This window comes from Alligator mississippiensis, chromosome 3 (assembly GCF_030867095.1).
Source record: "Alligator mississippiensis isolate rAllMis1 chromosome 3, rAllMis1, whole genome shotgun sequence".
In the NCBI taxonomy this organism is placed as follows: domain Eukaryota; kingdom Metazoa; phylum Chordata; order Crocodylia; family Alligatoridae; genus Alligator; species Alligator mississippiensis.
The window spans coordinates 212,486,083-212,509,888 of NC_081826.1; the positions used below are offsets into that span (position 1 = coordinate 212,486,083).

The window sequence follows — 23,806 nt, forward strand, 5'->3', positions numbered from 1 at the left end:
ATTTCCCTCAGTGCAGGAACAGCCCCAGGCCAGAAGCCTCCAGAAGCTCCAGCTAGGCAGAGGCCTCCAGCTGGGGCTCAGGTGGGGGGGGGGGGGGGGGGGGGGGGGAGGGGCAGGGCCAAGGCCAAGTCAGACCTGTTATAGAGACATTTAAGATGCATATTTGCCCATTTAATTAGTTCAGTTTCCCAACTATAAAAAAACTATGATTTTTTTGTTGTTTATCCTATTTATCCTGAATGTCAAAATTATCAAGAAAACCTAATCCAGAGGCTTTCAGTCTCTATGCTTAGCCCTAAAGAGGATTTACTCTACATACATACACACCTATATTTTATACACACACAAACACACACATATACATACATACATACACATGCACCATGAAACTGAATAAACAGCATTAAATGTAACATTGTATCTCATTTATATCATTTGCAACATTTTTGGAGTGCATGGATTGCACATATTACTTTCTGCCTTTAATTAATGAGTTAACTTTACTAGTAGTAAATTTCAGGAATGTCATTTTCCTTTCTCCATTTAATTTCTAATATTTGTAAGGCTGAAAGGTGGTGTTCGCAGTGTGTTCTTAGTAACTTGTATTGAACCCTGCAATTCAGAGAAATATGAATACATTCTAAATTCTATTCAACTCCCTGGGTTTGTTCTACTTTGATTTCTAGTAAATCATAGAATTACTAAAAGCAGAGACCTTGCACTGAAATGATACAGGCGATTGCTTCAAGTGTTTTGCATACACAGTACGTCACTGCATTTTTTAATATGTTAATAGGAATTGATACTTCTTGGTATATCTATTTTGATTAGTAATGATGACATAAAACAGTTGATAAACAACACACCCAGGTTAATTTATTTTTAAAAATTAACCAGCTGCAACAGAAAAAGGGCGTTACACACCAAGAAAGGAAAAGTCAGTTTTTTCTAGCAAAATTCTGAAGTCGTTAGTCAGGCATAAATCCACTGAAAGCAAAAACAACCGGAGCAAGGAAATACTGATGATTTGGTCTTGAAACATGAAATCCTTAAAAGACTGATAATGACCAAATGATAAAAGGTGTCAACAGCAATATTTTGTTTCTTTCTGTTATTATCCAAGAAGTTTATTTATTCCCCCATTTACATGTTTATCCTAAAACACTACAGTGCAAGTATTGACACTGAGTATTCACCACTTTGGCCAAAACAGGTATGTAATAGGAATGGAAAATTTAAATCCAAACCCTTTTCTCTCCTGATTCACTGCTTTGAAGATTATGTCACTGGGTTCCTGCTAACCATATTAGATCATTCTTAACATCACTTATAGTGTGAAAATTAAACAAATATACACCTCCATACACATCTAAAGTCTCTTCTGTAAATTATGGCAAAGATGACCTTTGAGGAGAGACTAGAAAGTGACCAAGATAATAACTTTACAGATCTGATGGGGAATTTTCCCAGAATTTAAGTTGCCAAATCTTAAAAGTAAAGACACTTCTTGGACAAAACATGGTAGATCAGGGAAAGGTTTCAAGGTAAAGATAAATAGCTCAACTCCGACCACAAAAGTTTTCAGTCGGTAGTGAGACATGCAAGTAACAATGTCAAAATAGCGTTCTAGACCTAGATGCATTTCCATCCTATAAAAACCCACTAGGAGGTAAAGTTTCATATAAAACACCAAAACATCAAAAATGAGAAATTATGAAACCTAAGTTATAGAAAACTAAATTTTACTTATGTAAATAACCAATCTAGAACTATATACTTAGTTCTATATACTATAGAACTATAGTATATAGAACTATATACTAAAACTAACAGGATTTCACTACTAGTCATCAGATTTCCTTTTATCTAATGTAACACTTAAAAAAAAAAAAGTTTACAATGACTTCTATATTTGATCTGTATTTGTGGAGGTAAACAAAATACTTTAGTCACTACAATATGCTTGGATGAATCTATACCACGAGGCCATTTTCAACAGTTTCACAGTACATACATTACTGCTTGCAAACAATTCTTTACAACACTGTATTCCCCAAACTTATACTTTTTGTATTATGATTTCCTCAGTAAGTTTCCCCCCACCTTTTTTTAAATGTCACAGCTAAACAGACGATCATGATTTCACGTGGCAAACTCTTGGCCACATACATTCCAAGTCAACCTTTACTGAAAATCTCTTTACTGGAGAAAACGTTGAAGTCAACCAATGGTCAAAATGTCATGCCTAAATAATAACTTTGCCATAATTCATTATTATCACACTAGCCATACAAGGATTTTTTCACAAAAAGATATACGGAATGTCCATGATAGGGTGAATACAGGATGCAGGAACAGACAGAGTGCAGTTTTAAACAGGTGACCAAAGAAAAAGCTAAAAGTATACATATCATGAACTATGTCTTAAGCTTTGCTATGTAAAACACTTAGCACATGTAAATCTGCATTATATAATATTTTCCAGGACAGTCAGTATCACAGAGAGGGATGATTACCAAACTGTGTCAAAGCTGCATGGTGCTTTTCCAGGCAAAAGAAGTTCGGACTCTTAATACACATCTCTGACATGAACATTTCATATATTTCTGCTCAAGGAGGAAAAGAGGAAAACAAGTGTCCTTACCTTACAAAGAACAGTGGTTATTTGGGATACATGTCCACTCCATCCTGTTTCTAGTGCACATGGACACCATGCATACAACATATTCTTTAACCAACAACATATGTTGGGGTCACTGCCTGTTGGGGTCACTGCCTCTACCCCAAAATGCCCTCCCACTCTTTTCTCAAGGGCATAAAAGAGCCAAGTTAACCATTCCTCATTTCCTTCAATAAGCCTAAGCCTGGAAGTGGCTGTTATCGTGCAGGATGGGGCAAAGTGGGTGGAAGGCAGCTGGAAGCTGGAGCCAGAGCCCTGCACTGGAGCAGGAGCTGCCCAGCTGAAGCTTCCTCCCAGCCCAGAGCAGCACAGCAGGAAAAAGAGGCACTACTGGAGGCAGGGGGAGTGAAGCAGCATCTGGGTGGCTGCATCCACACTGGAGGCAGCCCTGCCGGAACATGTGCACGCTGGAAGGAGGGTGCAAGCTGGAGCATGGTACAGGCTGCCCCAGGCAGAGCACCACAGGGGCAACTACAGATCTCACTGCTTGGGCGAGCTCTGCTGCACACGCCCCCCTGCTCTTTCCCCTTATTCCTGATCAGTCCCAAGGTGAAAACCTGCAGCTTTAAATATGGTGTGGTTTTTGCCTCCTGGCCAGTCAGCAACAAAAAGCAGGGCTGCCAGGGCCCCTCAGCCAATCAGCAGCAAGCAGCAAAAATGACACCATACTTAAAACCGCATTTTTAAGTATGGTGATGAACAGGGAGCCTCTCCACCAATCAGCAGTGGGGGTGCACAGGGGAACTGTCAAAATTAAAGGAGCCGCTGTGCAGCCCACTGCTGCCACACAGCCCACTCCTGCTATTAATCTGGCAAGTCCCTACTAATAAGAGAAATGCAGAAGAGGGAACTGGCCTCCTTCCCTTCACCTATGGCCCAACCTAAGGCAATACTAGTTATAAGGGTCATAAATATTTTTCTCGATAGATGTATCCTGTTCTGCACACCCGACTACCACAATATACTCTCTTTGTAGAAAAACGTAACGATTCAGAAGCATCACATGGTTCAACGCACAGAAGCTCAGCTTCTGTATAAGGACAACACATCCTACACCTGTGTTTTATATTATACCACACTGGCTAGTTCTTATCCAGTTACAGCTCAACATCAAGGTTCTGCCTATGCCTTTGGAGCCCACCTTAGCATAAATATGGCATACAATCAGTGGATGTTTACTGCTGTATTTTCCTCACATACCACCACCACCCTACCCCCCAACCTCCCAAGGTAAGAATTGAATAATTTTGGGGGGAAGGCAAAAAGGGTGGAGGGAAGAATGGATTTTTCCAGACTCATGGCTGAAAGCTGACCTCATTAAGAAGCTCACTCACCCTCAGCCACCTCACTGATCAATTCAGGCAAAAAGCTAGTTTAAACCCCTTCACAGCTGCTGCTGAACTGACAACTATGGGAATGTTAAAACTGGAGTCCACCCTGCTGAAAGCTGGCTGGAGAAAAGGAGAGAAGCAGAACCCTCAGCAGCCATTACAGCATTTCCAGGCTTCTATTCTGACACAATCACCTTCCCCACTTAAAACATAAAGCCCCAATTTGGAGGTAAAAGTGTGTGGTATGCAAGTAAATACGGTATTTGGCTGCAGAGTAGCAACTACACGTCAGAACTACCTACCGACAAAATAAACTGAAAATAAAATAAACAAGTTCATCAAAATCCACACTGTTCACAGATGTTACCTGTTGGAAAAGCTCTTTCCGATTTTGCAGGCAGCTGCATAATCATCATACTTCACACACTCCATAACAGGGTGATTTTACTGAAGGAAAGCTTTGAAAACCATGCTTAAAAATAATAAAGTCAAGCCAAATAAAGATAGCATCCACAATAAAATCTGACCTCAAGCCACCCCTCTGTAGCTACTCTCTCAATTTACAACGGCAGATGTAAGCAAAGGGGAGATTCAGTGTCTCAGAGCCCAGAAGAGAAATATCAGGTTTCAGAGGCTTGACATTTACTCAGGAGTTTCCTTGCCTGTAAATTCTGTACCACTGGAAAACATCTTGTGCTCAAGTCTTTCAACCTTTATGGTAGAATGTAAGACTCACTCTTTCCACCAGTTTCCCCTCAATAATACCAGGGAATGCATAATGGAAGTGAGGTGAGGGCACATAGTCCACACACAGAAACACCCCTTCTTTATTTTATGCCTAGGAGTCCAGAGTTATAGTTGTAATTGTGATTAGAAAATATGTACACAAAAAATACCAAAAATGTGATTTTATAAAGCTACCACCAAAGATGGTATCATAATGTATGTTGGTCACTATGCTTTATTTATTCCCCAGACTTCCTTCACCACTCAGGTGCCAATGCTCAAGTTCAGCAGAGGTACATTAACCATATTAAGATGCTCTTCTGGTTGAACGTTTCCATTTTGTAAAAATCAAGCTTCAAGCTAATAAAAATTAAGACTAACAGAAACATTCAGAGTTTTAAAGAAACATTCCACTATATGACATTTTAAAAGAAAACTAAATGCTACTTATGTGAAATGTCTTAAGAGACTATATTTGAAACAAGGAAAGCCACCACCTAAAGTATCACAGACATAATTGATTTCTGTTGACAAATAAGGGAACGCAAGTGGTCCATGAACATGTAAACTGTATTTGTTTTAAAGTTTGTCTATTATTAAAGGGAACAACATTTGCAGAACAAAATCTGAGACGCAATCCAAGACGCTCCACAAATCTTCAGAAACAGAAGCAGTCTATACCACATCTAACTGTGCTTACCACAGCTGTAGCGTAATGCTCCCTGACACCATCCAAACACAGCTACGCTGCCTATGAACTGCAGTATAGTGGCATCTGTGCAATGTGGCACAGGGAACCTATTGTGAGATACCTAGAGAAGAAGGTGACCAGCATGGATTCACCAAGAGCAAGTCATGCCTGACCAATCCAATTTCCTTCTATGATAAAGCAACAGGCTCACTGGATGGTGGGAAAGCAGATGTGACAGACCTTGACTTTAGTAAGGCTTTTGACACTGCCTCCTACAACATACGCATTAACAAGCTAAAGAAATACAAACTAGACAAAAGCACTGTGGGGTGGACACACAATGGGTTGGATCATTGTGGTCAATAAGTAGTCATCAATGGCTCAATGTCTAGTTGGGAGAAATAATTTGGTCTGGAGAAAAGGGCTAGGGACAGAAGTTACACATAAATTAGTTTAAGTCATCAGAAACTGATTTAAATCTATAACAGAACAGAAGCTCAGTGCACATAAACCAGTTTGAAAATGGCTGAAACTGGTTAAAGATAAACCAGGTTGAATGTAGTATCAAACTTAAATGATTTTGGTGAAACCAGTTTATGAAGCTTCTGTTCCAGACGTCTTCCTGGTTCAAATTAAATCAAAATCCACCAGCATCCCAGCTTGCTTTCCCAGCTCTGGGCTGGGCTGGGCTGTCAGCTCCAGAAGAGAAGGGGGAAGGGGAATGAAGGGGGGAGGCAGGAGCTGCCCCCTCCCCCCCCCCAGCAGGTAAACCCCAGCTGGGGTATGAGGCCAGAGAAGGGTTTTAAAATTCCCCTCCCCCAAGTACAGAGCTGCCCTGCCCTGCTAAAAACTTACTGCTGGCTATGACTGTGGCCTACAAATCCCAGAGGCACCTGGAAACAGGAACAGGAAGTGATGAGCAATCCTGCAAAGTCCTGCTGTTGTGAGTCTGAACTGCAAATCCCAGAGACCTAAGGGGCCGGAAGAGGAAGCGAACACACAGCCCACGCTGGCTACATGCCAGAGAGCCGTGCTCTAGAGTCGTCATCATCCCCTCGCCCGGCTTCTGGTCTGAGTCACCGCAGGCATGTGGCTGCATTTCCTGAATCAAAAGTGAATGTGTGTCCAGTTGTTTCTCAGTTTAATCTCTGCACCTTAGACTAACCTCCAAAGACTGAATCGATTCAGCCTCATGCTTTTTGACTGTCTGTACTTAGCCAAGAAGACTAAGGGAGGATTTGATAACCTTTTGTCAAAAACCTGAAGGGCAATTATATAGAAAGTGAAGATAGACTTATCTGTGGCTATAGGGGACAGGATTGGGAGCAATGGCCTCAAGCTGCTGCAGAAGAAATCTAGGTTGGAGATGAAGAAGGACATTCTGACTATAAGGCTGGTCAAGCATTGGAACAGGCTACTTAAAGTTGTGGAATCTCCATTCCTGAAAATTGTAAAGAGTATTTAAGCCATCCCAGACAAGTCAAGAATGACCCTCCCTTGAGCAGGGGGTTTGATTAGATGACCTTTTGAGGTCCCTTCCAGCTCTATTTTCTTATGATCCCATGAACTACTCTGTAGACTGGCAGAACTAGTTAGGCAGCCCACATGGCCACAAATTGAAGGAGAATAGATTTAGATTGGACATAAAGAAGAAATTCTTTACGGTAAGGGTTGCCAAAATATGGAATAGGCTTTCAAGGGAGGTGGTGTTTTCCCCTACCTTGGAGGTGGTTCAAGAAGTGATTAGACAGGCATCTGGGGTTAAGCACTCTTTCCTGCCTGGAGCAGGGGGTCAGACCTGATGATATACCAGGTCCCTTCTGACCCTAGAAATCTATGAAATCTATAACCATATGAAGTGGATATAAACTACTTCTGGTTCAAAAAGCAGCAATACAGTCATGGTCTCATAGTACCAAACAGCATACTTCATCTATGGATGCAGAAGAATACTGTTGGGTGCCACAGGATAAGAGGATAAGTAAATTAATCCTAGATTGATTAAGTCCCATTTCAGGAACTCTGGGGACCACCAGTGATTTAATGTACTATAAGATATTAGAAATAGTTTAAAAAATTATTTGTTTGCTGTGTTCTTCCCAAAATGATACATCTTATACTATGATTTTTAAGGGAGATTCAGGTATGCCCTTCTCCACAAAAATAAATCCTGAAGCCACAAACTCTCCACTAAAACTTCCAGAGTGAATCTAAAAGCAGAGATGGCTAGAAGATAGTGAGCCCTGAGTTCCGAGGAAAAAGGAGCAAATTATTAAACTGGTCACATATAGAGATAAAGAAACAAACAACCCCCCCAACTCCTCCCCAAAAAAGCTTAACATTGATCATAAACTGTCAGAGATTAAAAGGAAGAAAAAAGAATACAAGATTCTCCTGTGTGGACACTGGCCTGTATTAAGGGAGCACTACTGATGGATAATCTGTCCTTATATATGCTTTAGGGGATTGGATGTATAGCATATATGTAAACTTCTTGCTTTACCACATTCTAGACAGAGAGACCTCCTCCTGTAGAGACAGCCCTTGAATAATAGTGTACTGTGGCTGGGTACAAGATAATTAGGAAATGTATGTAATCAGTGAAGTAAATTGAGCATGTTAATCTATTTTATGCACAGAGGACAGGAAAGGCCTCTTCACAGGAGGAGCAGAAAAACTGGCTGCCTGTCTGACAAAAAAAAGCAGTACAGCAAACGAAAGGGTGTGGTGGTACACGTTTATTTTTTTCAGTGTAAACTGTCTTGTACACACACAGTTCTGTTTTCAGTTAATCTCATTTTATCCATTGCAATTTAATCCACTTTGGAAGAAATGCAACTCAATCCAAAATAGTAACATGCCATAAACTGCACACCTTCCCAGTTTCAATACCAATTTAAGCAATTCTTAAACTCTCTAGTTACTTGTATACCCTTCCTTGTATAGCTCTAAGGCTATATCTTAACAGGATGTTACTTCCCTATGAATTTTGGCACACTCCCAAAAGCAGTTCTCTGCAATTCCATGCCATGGTCAAGTCCACATACACCACACACAGCTTCTCCAAACATATGAGAATAGATTTACATGATGGTCGTTTCAAACATTCCATAAAGCTTCAAAAGTCCAACTGTTTGGGTTTACACATAACTTGGCTACTTGCAAGTTGTTACAGATACATATATATGTTTCTTATATAAATCACTAAGTAAAATAGCCAAAGTCTTCAAAACTAAATATCTAAAGCTAGGTTCCTAACCCATATTTTTACTAACTAAAAATGCAGTAGCTGTTTTCAGAAGTGCTGAGCACTTGCAAATCTCTCAAGTTTATGCAAGTTATTACTTCAGTGGGGGGAAAAATAGTGCCTACACATGTATTTAAGAGAAGAAAAAAAAAGGCATTCAGGAAAACTGAAGTCTTACACTTGAAATTTTTTTTTTTTTTTTTTTAAATAAAGATTGAAGAAATTAACTGGACCACACTCAAACAACAAATAGACGCTATGTAAAAATGTAACAGCTAAAAGCGGGGATGGGGAAAATACAGCCCGCAGACTGGATCCAGCCCGTGACTGCCACTGCAGCACTCTGCCTGGGGCCGAGCCCTGCTCGCTCCTGCCCAGGGCAGCCCATACTGCGCTCCCATTGACGGCACCACCATAACCAGCATGCAGTTTTCCAGCATAGCTACTCCAACTGATGCTGCAGCTGCCCAGGTACTGCTTGGCCCCTCCTCCTGCCACGCCGCTCCAGGTAGCAGATAGCGTGGGGAAATGGCAATGGCCATGAGGACACGTGCTGGGCATCATGTGACCAGCCAGGTGCGGGAGAAGCTGCAGCTGGACAGCTCCAGCCCCTGCACACAGGTCTCCAACTCCAGTTCCCAACCACTTCCTACCCGCTCAGCTGCCCGCAAGTGGCTGCTCATTGTGCCTGGTGGTTGGAGTGGATAGGAGGCAGCTGAGAGCTGGAGCCTCATGTGCTGGGGGAGGAGCTGCCTGGCTGCGCAAACATGTGGTACCTGGTACATGTCCCTACAGTCACTGTTGCTGCCACTTCCGTGTGCTGCCTGCTGGTGAGAGAGGCATAGCAGAGACAAGAGGAGGAGGAGCCATGGAGGCAGGGAGAGCCAAGCACTACCCAAACAGCTGCAGGAACAACCTTGCTGGGAAGCTATGCATCCCTGCCAGGGCCATCAGCAGGCGTGGGGCGGGTGTAGACAGCAGCACTGCCCTGGGCGGGAGCAGGTGGGACTCAGCCGCATGCAGAGCGCTATATGCTAGACAGGTGGAGACAGACCACACTCACCTGAACCACACCGCCCAGCCAAGCTCTGCTGCTCATGCCCCCTAATCCCCCTTCCTCTCTACCCCACACCTAGCTGGCTCCTGGGACCTAGTGTGCAGGCAGTCCTCCATATGTGCGTGCACCACCCCCGAGCACACAATACACAAAAATAAGACCTTATTTTGAGCTATTATGCAATCACCTCTATATACACTACTCAAAAAAACATGTCAGGAAAAATTATTTTTTGAAATAGGATTAAAATATGTGATAGTAGGTGTTTGATTTTTGTATGATTTGTTTTTTATCTATAATTAGTTCAAATGATATTTGCTAAAAGATTGTGCATGCAGCCCTCAACAGCTCACCAAAACTTAAGTGCCCCACCAGCCAAAACAATTGCCCAGCCCAAGCTGAAGTCCGTGCAGAACTGAATGCAAGTTATTGTCTGTAGAACTACATTTTAAAATTTGCTTCAAAATTGCTAGGGGTTTTATTTGTATTATATTGTAAGGGTTTTTTCCCCCCACATTTCAGTACTCTCATATGTTAATTCCTAGAACTGCTATCTACATCTTACACACACTAGATATAAATTACACATATAATATATATTAATTACAGATATAATAATAGCAGTTCTAGGAATTAACATATGAAAGTACTGAAATGTGAAAAACAACCTTACAGAAACACCACCTTGGCATTTTTATCAGCAATTCAAACAACCACTGACCTTGTAGCCAAACCTGACGCATCACCAGAACTTTCTGAAGCTTTGCAACGAAGAACGATTTCTTGTTTCTGTCAAAGTCTATGCAAAGCTAAACCAATGATAAGTTTCAAGGGGATAAAAAGCATGTTCAGTTACTGAATGGAACCTTTCCTCCAATTGCAGAAGTATGACACTATTTTGCAAAGTGCTCTTGGAAAACTAATATTTCCTTATAGCAGACCTCAGAAATAGGGAGACACAACCATCCGAGAAAATCACCTGAGATACGGGTGACCTAAATCAAGTCCCTATTATGCCCAATTCAGAGAATCCCTCATGCCAGACTATAGAGCCAGTCTCTGCCAAAGAGAAAGCCGTTCCACTTTGTAAAAATATTTATTGAACCAGAAAGCTTAATGACTGGCTCTACTTCAGATATCTTTCACACAAGTTGCAGTGAGACACTGAAAGATTATGTGGCTGGTGCAATTTCAACTTCAAGCTTCCTTACAGGCCACAAGCTGAACTCAGTTACACAATGCAACTGGAAATAACTCTATTAAAGTCTGCTTCCAACTACAAGATAATGTTAATAGCTAAATAGACATAATACTTTCCTAACATTACATTCTCATATATATATAAGCAGCTGCTTTTAACTCCCACACAGATGTTATGTAATCACAAATGAGAAGGAATAGACTGAAGTCTTTCACCAAATGTATCCCAAACTCATCCCAAGGTTCTGAAAACCATGGAGACCCCAGGAGCAGCAGGGCCATAACAGCACAGGGCTGGGGTTTCCATAGAAACTGGGCCAAACAACACTGGCGGGGCGCATGGCTGAGCAAGGAGCCCCTCCAGGACCAGGCTTGGACAGGGGTGTGCAGGCAGCAGATCACGGCTCTGCCCCAGCAGGACATGCAGGCAGTGCATCGAAGACCTGTCTCAACTCTGGACCACACTGTCACGGCGGGGTCCTCGCGGAGGGCCGTGATCTCCTTGAGGCCCTCTCACCGCGCTACTCTGGCCCGAGGGCACCCTCCATTCTCGCCCGCCACGTCTTGATCGAATATATAATAGGGAGGCTGCCTTGTGTTTCCTCGGGCCTGTCAGCTCCTGGACTCCTCGTGGGTCTCCCCGTACAATGGGCGCTACCCAAGCGCCCTAGCCTTATGGGCTATGCGTGGCTCCTACCAGCCCCTAATACCACGCCCCAAGCCTCGCAGATGTAATGGACGTTGTCCGGTCTGTCTCTCTAATGTGGCCCACCCTGGGCTCCCTCTCTCATGCCCAGCCTCTTGCTGGGACTCTGATCTAGCCCACTCTGGGCCTCCCCTGCCGGTGCGGTTCCGCTTCGGGACTCTCTAGCGGGCCTCCGGTCCTATGGGCCAACCGCACGGATACCCTCCCTGACTCTGGCTCACCGCGCTGCTACTCCCCGTCTTCTCAGGGGCAACCGCAGCGCCCTGCCTTGGTCTGAGGGGGATTGCCGCACTAGCCTGCGGCCGGGCTCGTTATGCCTATGCGCCCACACTAGGCTACTCAATAATACACAAGGGTATTCCCCCTCTCTGGGGGCTCGCCGCGCCCACACTGGGCTACTCAATAATACACAAGGGCGTTCCCCCTCTCTGGGGGCTCACCGCGCCCACACTGGGCTACTCAATAATACACAAGGGCGTTCCCCCTCTCTGGGGGCTCGCCGCGCCCACACATGGCTACTCAGTAATACCGCCCCTTTCCTGGGGCCGGGGGCTATGTTCCCCCCCACACGCAATCCGGGGTCTCGGTCCCCGTTCGCAACCTACAGGCTGCGCCCGCGACCCACTGGCCGCGCTCCTCGCTGCCAGCTGCTCGGGCAGTGGCGTGCGAGCTGCGCCTTCGGGGTCTATGTTCCCCCACACACAATCCGGGGTCTAGGTCCCCGTCTGCAACCTACGGGTTGCGCCCGCGACCCACTGGCCGCGCTCCTCGCCGCCAGTTGCTCATACACTGACGTGCGAGCTGCGCCTTCCCTGGCGCTATGAACAATAATGCGCCCTCCTGATGCTAGGGCACCCCACACTCTCTGGGGTCCCTGTGATTGAGGCCTCCTCCAACCCCTACAGCCTCGCCCAAGCCTCCGGGTGTAATAATACAAACACAAAGCGAAACCACAAGCCCCTAGGCTGTAACATAACCACAAGCCACATGGCCATAACTCATTATCATAGCTCAAGCCTCCAGGGCTATCATGAGCGGTACTTGCGACTTAGGCTCCTTCCCATATCTCGGCCGAGGTAGCTCCTGCCTCTCCGGCTGCTGGCAGAGAACTGCCAGCCTGGCCTCAGCCCTGAGCTTTATAAGGGCCAGGCCCTGCCCCCTACAGGCAGCTGGCTCCACTTGGTTGCTCCGGCAACCCGCATCTGCGCTCATTACCTGAGCAAGCCTCAGCTGGGCTCGTTATGTCAGGCCAGGGCGCACACACTTGCTCCCTGGCAGTTTCTCCACTCTAGGAGCAGGGGCACCGAGGTGCCCTGCGACACACCACCACAAAATCCCAGCCTTAGGCCCAGCTGCGCACCCTGAAAGCACTGCTTGGGCCAGCCTCCATGGAAATCCTGGCTCTGTGCTGTCATGGCCCCGCTGCTGCTGGGATCTTCATAGAAACCAGCCGCAGTGATGCAGGCAGGAACTGCTGGAAAATGGAGTCCCAGCCACCAGACAGATCTGCCATTTTCCCCACTCCTGAGCTCATGCATGGCACCCACTGCCCTCTGAGGAAGTGATACTGAACATCATAATCAAAAGCTAAGCTTTAAGAACAGGTACAAACTTCCTAATACAGCCTGGGAAGCCCCTTTCGCTTCAGGTGCATCAAGAGTTTTCCTATCTCTTCCCTGAGATCTGGGAAGGTCTGGCCCTCCGGGTGTTCTGCCCATACAGTACAGTTGCATCATATGTGCATTAAACTTGCGCGAATTAAATTATATGCGGGGTGGGAGGGGGGGGGGCCGGACTTGGGTTTGCGGCGGCGGGGGAAGGTTTTAGCAGCGTGGTGGTGGCCGGGCGTCACGCAGCCATCCCCACCACCACCCCGCACTGCGCCGCTGCCCGGACAGCTCTAAGCACAGCTCCACGGTGGCGGCAGGAGGTTTTGGAGACGGAGGCAGTCACCACTAGTCAAATCGCTGGCACGGTAATATGCGATTTGACTATACGTGATTTTTGCCTTACACACTGATTTCAGAACCTAACCCAGGCATAAGATGTGACTCCACTGTACATGCAAGTTGGAATTGGAAGACGGTGATGATTGAAAGTAACCTAAGAGTAAAATCTCTGAAAAACCAGAAAACACAAAATTATAGTCATGCTATCCCTCCCAGGAATGGAAAAACTAGCTGGAAGAGAAGGAAGCCTGCTCAGACCGCACCCAAGACATGGGGGAGTCCAGAGGGATTGTCAGGTTTGGTTCACTGTATAGCCCAGGACTACATAATAGGAGTGCACTGATAAAGATTTTTGGGCCAAGACTGATGGTTGATTATTGACTAGCTATATCAGCCGATAACAATTCAATTGCCGGTACGCAGCCCAACAGCTTGGAGAGCAATGTCCGGCTGGTAAGTCTGTTGGGGGGCATGGGGGAGGGAAGGGGCATTGTGGGGGCAGATCGAGGTCCCCACAGTGAGGGAGGGAGTGGGGCTGAGGCAAGGGCAGGCGCTGCACAGCCCTGGTCGGGTGAGGTGGGGAACAGAGCTGCAGGTGGCTCGTCCAGGGGGCATGGGGGAGCATCTCCTGCTGCTGCGTGCACACTGGGGAGGCATGGCAGGGTGTTGGTGCCCCACAGATGTGTGTGGGGCGAGGGCAGGCAGCCACTGCAGACTTGGGGCTCCATCAGCCTCTTCCCAGGAAGAGGGCAGGGCAGCGGCTCTGCTCAGGGCAGGATACATGGTGGCGGCACTGGAAAGGAGGGGTTACGAGGTGGGCTCCAGCTACCCCAAAATTCACCCTAGGGCCCCCCCCCCGACACCACTGCCCACCCTGCCCTTGCCTGGGAAGAGGTCAGCACAGCCCCCTCTAGCCCCAGCAGGCAGCCCACCCTAGCCTATGCACAAATCCGGGGGGCACGTGCAGCAGCGGGAGCCACCTCTCCTCCCCACCCTCCCATGCCCCGCAATGAGCTACCCACAGCTCCATCCCGCACCCTGCCCTGCCCTGGCTAGGAGCACCTGTCCCTGGCCCAGCCCTACTCCCTCCCTCACCATGGAGGCCTTGACCTCCCCCCCCCCACACCTCCTTCATTCCCCACACTTACTAGATGCTGCTTTCCAAGCTTCCTGACTACATACATGCTGCACCTGTGTGCATGCACACTGCATTTATTGACAACATGATCAGCCACGTCAGCCAACAAAAGCTGATTGCCAATAATGTCAGTTTTCCTTTTATCAGCGCCAATACAATATAGACCAATGTATCTGTGCACCTCTACTACACAGCCAAAAACATGCGCAGCCTGCATTAAACTGCTGCCTGCAATACACTAAACAAGGAGCACTATCTTTTTTTTTTTTTTTTTTTAAAGCAGTGAGGACTAAATGGGACAGGAGGATGATCTGGAAACAGTGATGGCTAGATGGGCAGGAAGAGGATATATAAGGCAGGGAATAGTGGTTAAGAGGCAGAGGGGGAGGGAAGGGGATATGAAGAGAGAGAAAGAGAGAGAGAGAGAGAGAGAGAGAGAGAGAGAGAGAGAGAGAGAGAGAGAGAGACCAATCTTCCCTTTACATACCTAATTACTTTGACCACTGTGTATTAAAACTGTCAGGATTTTGGCAGACAAATCATATCCGTGATCTCTCTCATTAGACCTCAGCAAACATAACTATAAACCCTACTCCACTATCACAAGGTCTGAAAGAGAAGCAGCAAGACTGCAAGAAGTTGCAAACCTCCATGATACCACTTATAAAACAACTTTTCCCCTTCTGCTTAAAGCACTAACAAATTCCATGGCAAGAAATTCAATAAGCAAAATTCAACATTCTGAAAACCAGAAATTCAATTATACCTGTGCAGTTTAATTCTGTCTACTTACTGTAATACCCCAATAGGTTCATAGTACACAAATTCCTTTGGCCTTTGAAATGCACCGAGCAGAAATTACCTATACCTGCTCTACAATTAAACATCTGGCCTACTCTACAGAACCAAGGCCTATCTGAAGCTTTACAAACCCTGCACTCTTGTGCATACAATACTATCTGACACTATACTTTCCACTTGCCCATCATTAAACTCACATATCAAACTTGCCAAAAAGACAAAATTGAAGTTATTCACTGTTCTGAAGCTAAAGATAGACAAGAAACAGAATTTCTAAAGAGCCAGACTAATAAACTCAAGGAATAAATTCAACTGAGTAATCACAACTTGTTTTTAAAGAGAGATATGCTAAAACTCAAACAGAAGTTAACAGCAGTTTTGTGTTAAGGAACTGCTGAACTACTTATCTACTTTGGTTAATCTATAAGGTAGAAATATACCTTGCTTTCTCATGGTTAATGCCAAGCAGAGGTTGACAACAAGGTCTCTTGACTGTATAGAGCTAATGATATGGTGCTCACAAATAAGGAAGCATCTGGAGCACTCCAGTAGTCTGTGTGCAAGTTCCTGCTTTTTTTTTTTTTTTTTTAATTTGCTTGCTAAACCTAGATTCCATCATATGGAATCACACTCATACCCACTTCAGTCATCAGCATGGTTAAAAACATTTTAAATGTACCACAAGGACCTCTGTCAATAAAGGAGTTAACGCAGTGGTTCTCAACCTTTTGAGATTCAAAGCACCCCCAGAAAAATGCCAGCTTTTAGCTTTCATTAATTTATTGACAAATGGGAAAATAACAGAACAATTCTTCTGTTGCAAAAAAACCAGAGAAAGATTGCAAGCAGTCAGACAGTTTTTGATACATATGGATTCCTTTTTAAAATCTGGTGGGTTTATCTCATGAAATGTATCAGTGTTTGTATACCTAACAAGGCTAATACTTCAAAATACCAATTGCACCCTTGAAAAGGCTGCATCACCCTGGCTGAGAACCACTGAGATAACTAATAGCTGTAATATGTTATCATTCTTTTTGGTCAAGTGCTTAGAGAAAGAAGACACATAGCCAAGGAGTTTCCCAGGCATTTGCTAACAGCAGAGGAATGGCAAGATGCAAGAATCCTGGCTTATGTTCCAGGTCTTGCCATGGAAAAAATAAAAGACCAGGATCAATACTACAATTGCAAGATACATAAGAATTTGGGCTTAAACGGAGAAGACAGCAGACTACATTGAAAGGTGAGTTATCCAGCTCCAAAGCAGTTGCCGGTGACATTCCACAGGCAAACGACAAAGGGTGATACATAGGTGCATTAATCAATTAGCTGATATAAGAATGAATTGCCATTGTGACACAGCTATGTAAAAACCTAATGAAATTCTAGGGTGTATTAGACAAGGATGCTCAGTAGAAAAAAGGAAGCACTAGCACCACTGTATGAGGCACTGGTAAGATACCATTTATCAGTTCTGCATAGTTCTGATGAAGGTTCAAAAAAAATTAAGTTAAACCAGAGCTTCCACTGCCCAAATATAGCCTCTGAGGGCGCATCCAGAAGAGCGCGCACTTGCCTCTTGCCCCGCTTCAAACCCCTTTGAGGTGGAGCAATAGGCACATGCGGGAACAAAAAAAAGTCTGCAGCAAGTTTGCAGCGTGGGGAGCAAATTAGACCTCTGGATATCCAGGGGTCTAAAAAAAGTGAAATATAAAAAAGCGGGTCAGGACACGGTCCTCCATAGAAGCAACCAGAGGCTGGGTCCTCCATAGATACGCTCTGGCTACCACAGCATCTCTATGGTTGCCCCTCGCCCTGGTGCTGAAACATGCGGCCGGCCAGGCCACGTGTTTCAGCATCAAGGCTCCAGTGCCGGTAAGTAAGGGGTCGGGGGGCCTGGAGAGGGGGGACCCCCAACGGCTCCCCCCACTCCCCTAGCCCCCCCTCCCTCCGTCAGCTGCCCCCCCCGATGCCCCCGACCCCTGCCAGGGCCAGCCCCTCCTCCCACCAGCCTCCCAAGCTCCCCCGACCCCTGCCACAGCCAGCCCCTCCCCCTGCCAGCCCCCCGACCCCTGACCAGCCCCATCCCCTCAACCCCCACCCCCCATCCCATATTTAAAAAAAAAAACCCCAAAACCCTGATACTTACCAGCAGTTGAGGCTGCCGTCCAGATGCCTGGGGCCCCCCTCAGTGCGGGGCAGACTGACAGCCCCAGCTGCCCCTCCACTGTCCTGTGCTGCCTGGGAGGCTGTGCCAGGAGGCCCTGGAGCCCCTCACCCCTACTTCTAAGGTAAGCAGAGGCTTTTTTTTCCATTTTTTTTTTCTGTTCTTTTTTTTGGGGGGGGGGCGAAGGGGAAGGAGGGGGTTTAAGTGATTGCCTGGACGTGTGGGGGTAGCCTTGGGGGCCTGGGGGTGCAAGTTGGGGGGTGGGGAGGTAGGGCTGGGTATGGCAGCCAGTGGGGGGGCTGCAGCAGCTAATGGGGGATGGGGCCAGGTGGGACAGCAATCAGGGGGCTGAGGTGGGGCATCTGGACCCTGCATGGGGGGGGTGGCCCCCATTGGGGGGCCATACCCCTTGTGTGGGGGACAAACCCCCCTGTTGGGGGGCCATACCCCTTGTGAGAGTGCCAATCCCGTTGGGAGGGCCGTAGCCCTCGTGTGGGGGATGAACCCCTTGTGTGGTGGCAGCAAAATATGTATTCATGAATTCATGAAACCTGTATTTAGAGTTCACTTTCTTTTTATGATAAGAGACTTGCTTTAACACTGTAGATATATCAATAAAACATTGTCCAACTGATCACTGTCTCTGTCTCACTCTCTCTCTCTCTCTCTCTCTTTATAGTGGTCTTTTGTTTTACTTGGGGAGGAACATGGATTGGGGGTATTTTACAGAGTGACTCTGGGATTTTTTTTTAAATCAGGGATTTTTCAATTTTCCAATAGGGAACACCAGAATTCCTTCTAGCGAGGCCAGTGGCAGGACCCTGCTTGCTCAGAGCTGGCACCTTGGACCCATCTGGCTGTGGCTGACCTCCTGGCCAAATGGGGCCAGAAGGACATGCTTTGACAATTCAAAGCAGGCCACCACACCTGGAACATCTTCCAGGTGATAGCTGCCCAGATGGCCGGGCAAGGGCCCACATGGCAGTAGTACTGCACAAATGCCAACCCTGCAACCGGAGTCCACTGGCAGCTGGCCCAGAGGGGTAGATGCCTCTACTGGTTCTGCAGTCCCCATCCAAGTCTGGCAGGTGCACAGCAGGTCACAGCCAGGCAGCAGCCCCCACTGCCAGACTGCTGCAGTAGGTAGAGGGTGCAGGGAACTCTCAGGGCTGCTTCAACAGTCCAGTTGACACAAGGGGTAGTGTCCCCAGGTACCAATTGGCTGGTCCCCAGAAGCTCCTGAGAGCTAGTCGCCCTGAGCTACTTGCCAGGGCGGCTTTTTATACTGCTGGGGCCAGGACAGGGCAGCTTTTTATACTGCTAGGGACAGCACAGGTGCTTGCCCCAGACTCTAGCTCCCCCTGGCTGAAGATCCAGGAGGAGCCAGGCAGGGTTATTTTGCCCCAAGTGGCACAATTTGCTCCATAACAAAGTGCATGTCCGAGCACGTGCGCTGAAGCAAAAAGCCCCGGCTCATATTTGCACCGCTTCTATTTGAGCTGCTGCAAGCGCACGTGCTTGCAGGTGTGGACGTGCCCCAAGAGGTTAAACTACAACACCACCTCCCAGGATCCCAAGCCCAGGGTCTGCTTCCTCTATCACTCTCCTCTTGCCGCTGCCAGTCTCCAGGACCCCCATTTCTCCTCCTCCAGCTTCCACTGCCTGCAGTCACCCCTGGGGGTGGGATGGCGCATCACACAACCTGTGGATCTCATAGCTGGTGGACTTGGCAGGGAAGCAGAAGGGGGGCAGGGGAGAGACACCCAGGATGCTCGAGATGCACAGTGGCAGGGGAGGCCATGCAGTGCAGCCCATGTGGCATATGACCCCTGGCCACTAAGATGGACTGCCCTGTGTTAAACTGTAACAAACACAAAGGCAGCTCATTAAAATGGTACAGGGAATAGAAACTTTTGGTTATGAAAGATTAAACAAGAATGGTTTGTTTAGCTTAACAAAGCCAAAGATTAAGAGAGGACAGTAGTACTTTTTACAAGTTTATTCACAGGGTAAAATATTTGGAAGAGAGAAGAGCTCAGGCTAAAGAAACACCAGCATGAAATCCAAAGGTAAGACTGGTTATGAACAAATTTAGATTGGAAATTAGAAGATGCCCAGAGGAGTTAAGTTTTATAGCCTGGAAACCCTTCTGAGTAAAGTAACGAAAACTAAGAATCTGACTCACTTAAAAAACAACTTTCATAAGTTAACGGTATGACAGAGAGCTATTGGCTTAACAATCAGTCCATGTAACATACGGAATCAAGTATTTACAATCTCCACATAGGGTTCCACAGATACCTGCCACATTGCAAAGGAGTTATTTGGTAATCCAGTGATGCAGGTGTTGGGCTAGTTGCTTCTAAGATGCAGGAAGAAATATTTTCTCTACGTAAATGCTGCTGATGTTGAGTGTATTGACGGTGTCACACTCCTCTGAAGCACTGGGGCACTGGCCACAACTAAGAGTTGCTTTTTGACTTGGGTGTGACAATTCTCCTATCTGCACTTAGAGGGGAGAGACCCATGGCCACAAAGACAAATTTGAGGTCAGGAAAGAATTATTCCCCTAGGTCTCCAGGTCAGGACAGCAGGAAGTTAGGGGGCCCAGTGAACTCACAGCCTATGTGGCTGGAAGGAGGACAGAACTTGGCTGTTCATGCGGCAGCAGTAGCAGGGGCTCACGCTGCCTGCACGGCAGGGGGACAAAGTGCTGTGCACAGCAAGAGCCCTGAGCAGCCCTGTTATACAGTGTTCTCAGCATTTCTGGTTTTTTGCTTAGCATAGTGTACAACAATCACAAGTGGCAATTCTGGGAAACTCTTGGGCAAATACATGGAACAAATATAAGTGGCCCAGGAGGCCATTTTCAGTCCTATGTTCCTATCGCAGTTCTGGTTACACATTCTGGTCTCCCTTCCTCAAGCTCTCATCCCAGCAACTCATAGTCTCTCCCCCAAGAACTTACCATCCCAGTCACTCCCAGTCCCCAGTATCCACTCCAGCCCAAATCCAGACCACAAATTGATGTAAAAATTGTAGCAGTATCAAAGGATACTACAAACTGCTACAATGCAAACATTACAGCTAAATGATTCTGTAGCAATACAAGTGTAGCTAAACAGCTCCTATTTCAATTGTCATTCAAGACTCAAAGTTAGGGTGATTTAACTAACTCATATCACACCAAAACAAGACATAACAGTTAGCTCCCTCTTATCTTTTAAAACAGCTCAATGATACGTTTGTCCACACCTACAGTTTTCTTACCCAACAGTCCCAGTTTTCACCTGCCCCAACACCTAGTTCCATTCTCTGTTTGGTGGCCCTTCTGTAAGTCCAATCATCCCCCCACACCAACCCACCATCAGGTCAGATCAGCTCTGGTCCCTTTTGTGCTCGAAGCATGTAGTTTCATCCTCCATGCTGCCAGGACCCAACGGAAGAGGTCACCAGGAACACGGGATAATCCAGATGACTGCTGCTGGATGCCGCACAGGCCAGAGCTGCAATTATAAGGAATGCTCTGCTAAATACTGACTTGACATATGCCCAATATGGAGGGAATATTTGGGGAATATTCCCCATCTTGATAAATCTTTACTACGTATATTTCAAATGCTTTTTTTTTTTTTCCCAGAAGCCAAAATAACTTAACCAAATCTGTATACATTTCATGGAGGTCGGAAAACAACAGAGCAAGCCCCAGCATAAAGGCCTTCCTCTCCTCTGTTAACTGTCAAATCCCAACTTCCAAGCATTGGAAAATTATAATTTTCCAAAGAGGTCACCAACGTTTTGCTTTTATTTTGAACTATGTATGAAAGGATATTTTTGTTTTGTGTCTTAAACTTTTTCTCTCCCAGCCTTATCTTGGACACAACTGAACTATTTTGGCTGAAGTTTTCAAAAAATAAAATTTTAATTGGGGCAGAGAGGCATATAGAAAAAACAAAGGACCATTCCAGTTTGCCCAAGTTACAAGCATATAAAAACAGAATCCTACAAGAGTAAAGTATCAACCACCTTAAGAGGTGATGCTACCTGACTCTTCCACCTACCTGAGCAAGCGTATTTAAAGCTACATTAGGTAGCTCTATAGCATGCTGCAATCTGCAGCATAAACCAACAATTCCTACTTTTCAATCATGGAGAAGCAATAACACTCTTTGCAGCCAATCACAGCTTTGAGAAACTAACCAGCAAAGGGTATTAAATTAAACGAACCAACTACCATTGGAGCCCAAATGTGTCAATTCAATAACCTACCCAAGGCCAGGTACAAACAATACACTTTTACTGGTATAAGCGATCAGAAACCGATCTATAGCCGTAACAGAACAGAAGGTCAGCGCACAAAGCCAGTCTATACCCGTAACAGAAGTTTAGCGCACACAGACTGCTTTTAAAATGACAGAACCTTGTTTAAGATTTGCCTCCCACCCCCATACCCTCAATGAGCAAGAGTATGTTCTGTTCACTACCCATCTAAACTATACTGCTTACAGAAAACCGCATAACTTAGATCAATTCCACCTCAGGCTTTTTAAATGTCTATACTTAGCCTACGTTCCTCTTTTCCTCTGAATGAGCGCTGATAGTCATGAACTCAAGTTTCCTACACCTCAGCTACCAAATCAGTCATAAAAAATTCTGAAAAATATTGTTTGGTAACAAAATTCATCAAAAGGCTTCCATAGGTACAGCTATAACTCATGATGCATATGTATGCACTATTATGATCCTATGAATTCCCCATTCGTCAATAGTTATGCACATTTATTTAAAAATGTGGAACAGGAAGTTGAAAAAAAATCAATTGTTTTTATACCAACATATTTTACAGTTTCATATGTTACTATAACAGGTTTCACAACTCCAAACTGAAAACAAAGAGGGCATCCTCTTCTGTTTACCATTTACACTCCACAAAAGTGATTTAAAACCACCAGCTCAGCTCTACAGTTGCTTTGCATTTGTACTTTTTAGTTATTTTCCCGCATCAAAAGGTTGATTTATCTGTGGTTTGTAACCATTAAGACATTATGATTTGAAACTGAACAGAACCACTTTTATGTATGTTACTTTCTGCACTATATATGTACACAGACACATTTTCTATTTTATGTTAAAAAGTGATAATTGATGCATTCCTTATTTACTAGATAATGATTTTTTTTTCTTTTGATCTGTGTCAACCCACATTTTGATGGAAAATGGCATTCAGTTAAAAATAAACAAAAGCCACATTTTCAAATATTCTTTTCATTAGTTTAAAAAAATACTTGGCATACTAGATATAGAATGCATCAAAAAAGGTTTTGCATTTAAAATTGTATGGGTAAATAAGAGACAATATTTTTAGGTAGCAAACTAAACTAATTGCTTCTGGTCATCTTTTTTAAGTTGTCAGATCTACTGATTTTTACTCTCTCACATATCAATTTTACTCAGAGTATGGGGGGGAAAGAAGAAGAGGAAGAAGGAAAAATGCTTTCCAAATTGGTTTATCTAATCTGAATAGATCAATCACTACCCTGAATTGGATAGACACAATAAATTGATTTGTACATCCAGTTTAATTTTGTAACTAAATAAAATGAAAACACTCTCTTGGCACTTGCAGGAGTGGTTACAAGCATCAAAAACTAGCTTAGCATTTCAACAGGCTGATTCCAGGTGGTTAGCCAATAATTTCAAACAAATCAGTGGTTTCTTTAAAACTGAAAATAAGCATATGTGACTTGAATATTGTTAAGTTGTTAAAACTTCAACCAAATGTAGTTTTTCACCATTAAAGGTGGAATGCATTGAATCTGATTAAACCATTTACGACCAGAAAGACGACGTTATTTTCTTATTAAAGGGGGAAAAGAAAAAAAGTCACATAAGTTTTACTTGCTACTGAGATGAACATGAACAAATGATACAGTGCTTCCTTTGAATCTTGGCCATTCTTACTGTACTACGAGACTATGGATTTCTAACTTCATAATAAAATTAAGTTTGCATACCAGCACAGAATATCCCAGGGACTTCACTCCGGAATATAACAGTTCGTACTTTCTTATCAGATTTCAAAGAATCCACAGCTTTTGACATCTACAGAGAAA

General features: G+C 45.1%; 1 protein-coding gene across 5 annotated transcripts in view; it reads right to left on the bottom strand.

The window, feature by feature from the left end:
* The window catches only part of AUH (AU RNA binding methylglutaconyl-CoA hydratase), a 186,225-nt gene that overhangs the window by 146,342 nt on the left and 16,077 nt on the right, over positions 1-23,806 (bottom strand). For 4 of the 5 annotated variants that reach the window (XM_059724881.1, XM_059724880.1, XM_019478092.2 and 1 more), the window contains exon 3: positions 23,708-23,795. The exons of the other annotated variant lie outside the window; for it this stretch is intronic. In XM_059724881.1, the coding sequence (XP_059580864.1) occupies positions 23,708-23,795 (88 nt within the window). The remainder of the gene's footprint in view (positions 1-23,707; positions 23,796-23,806) is intronic. 5 annotated transcript variants of the gene reach the window in all.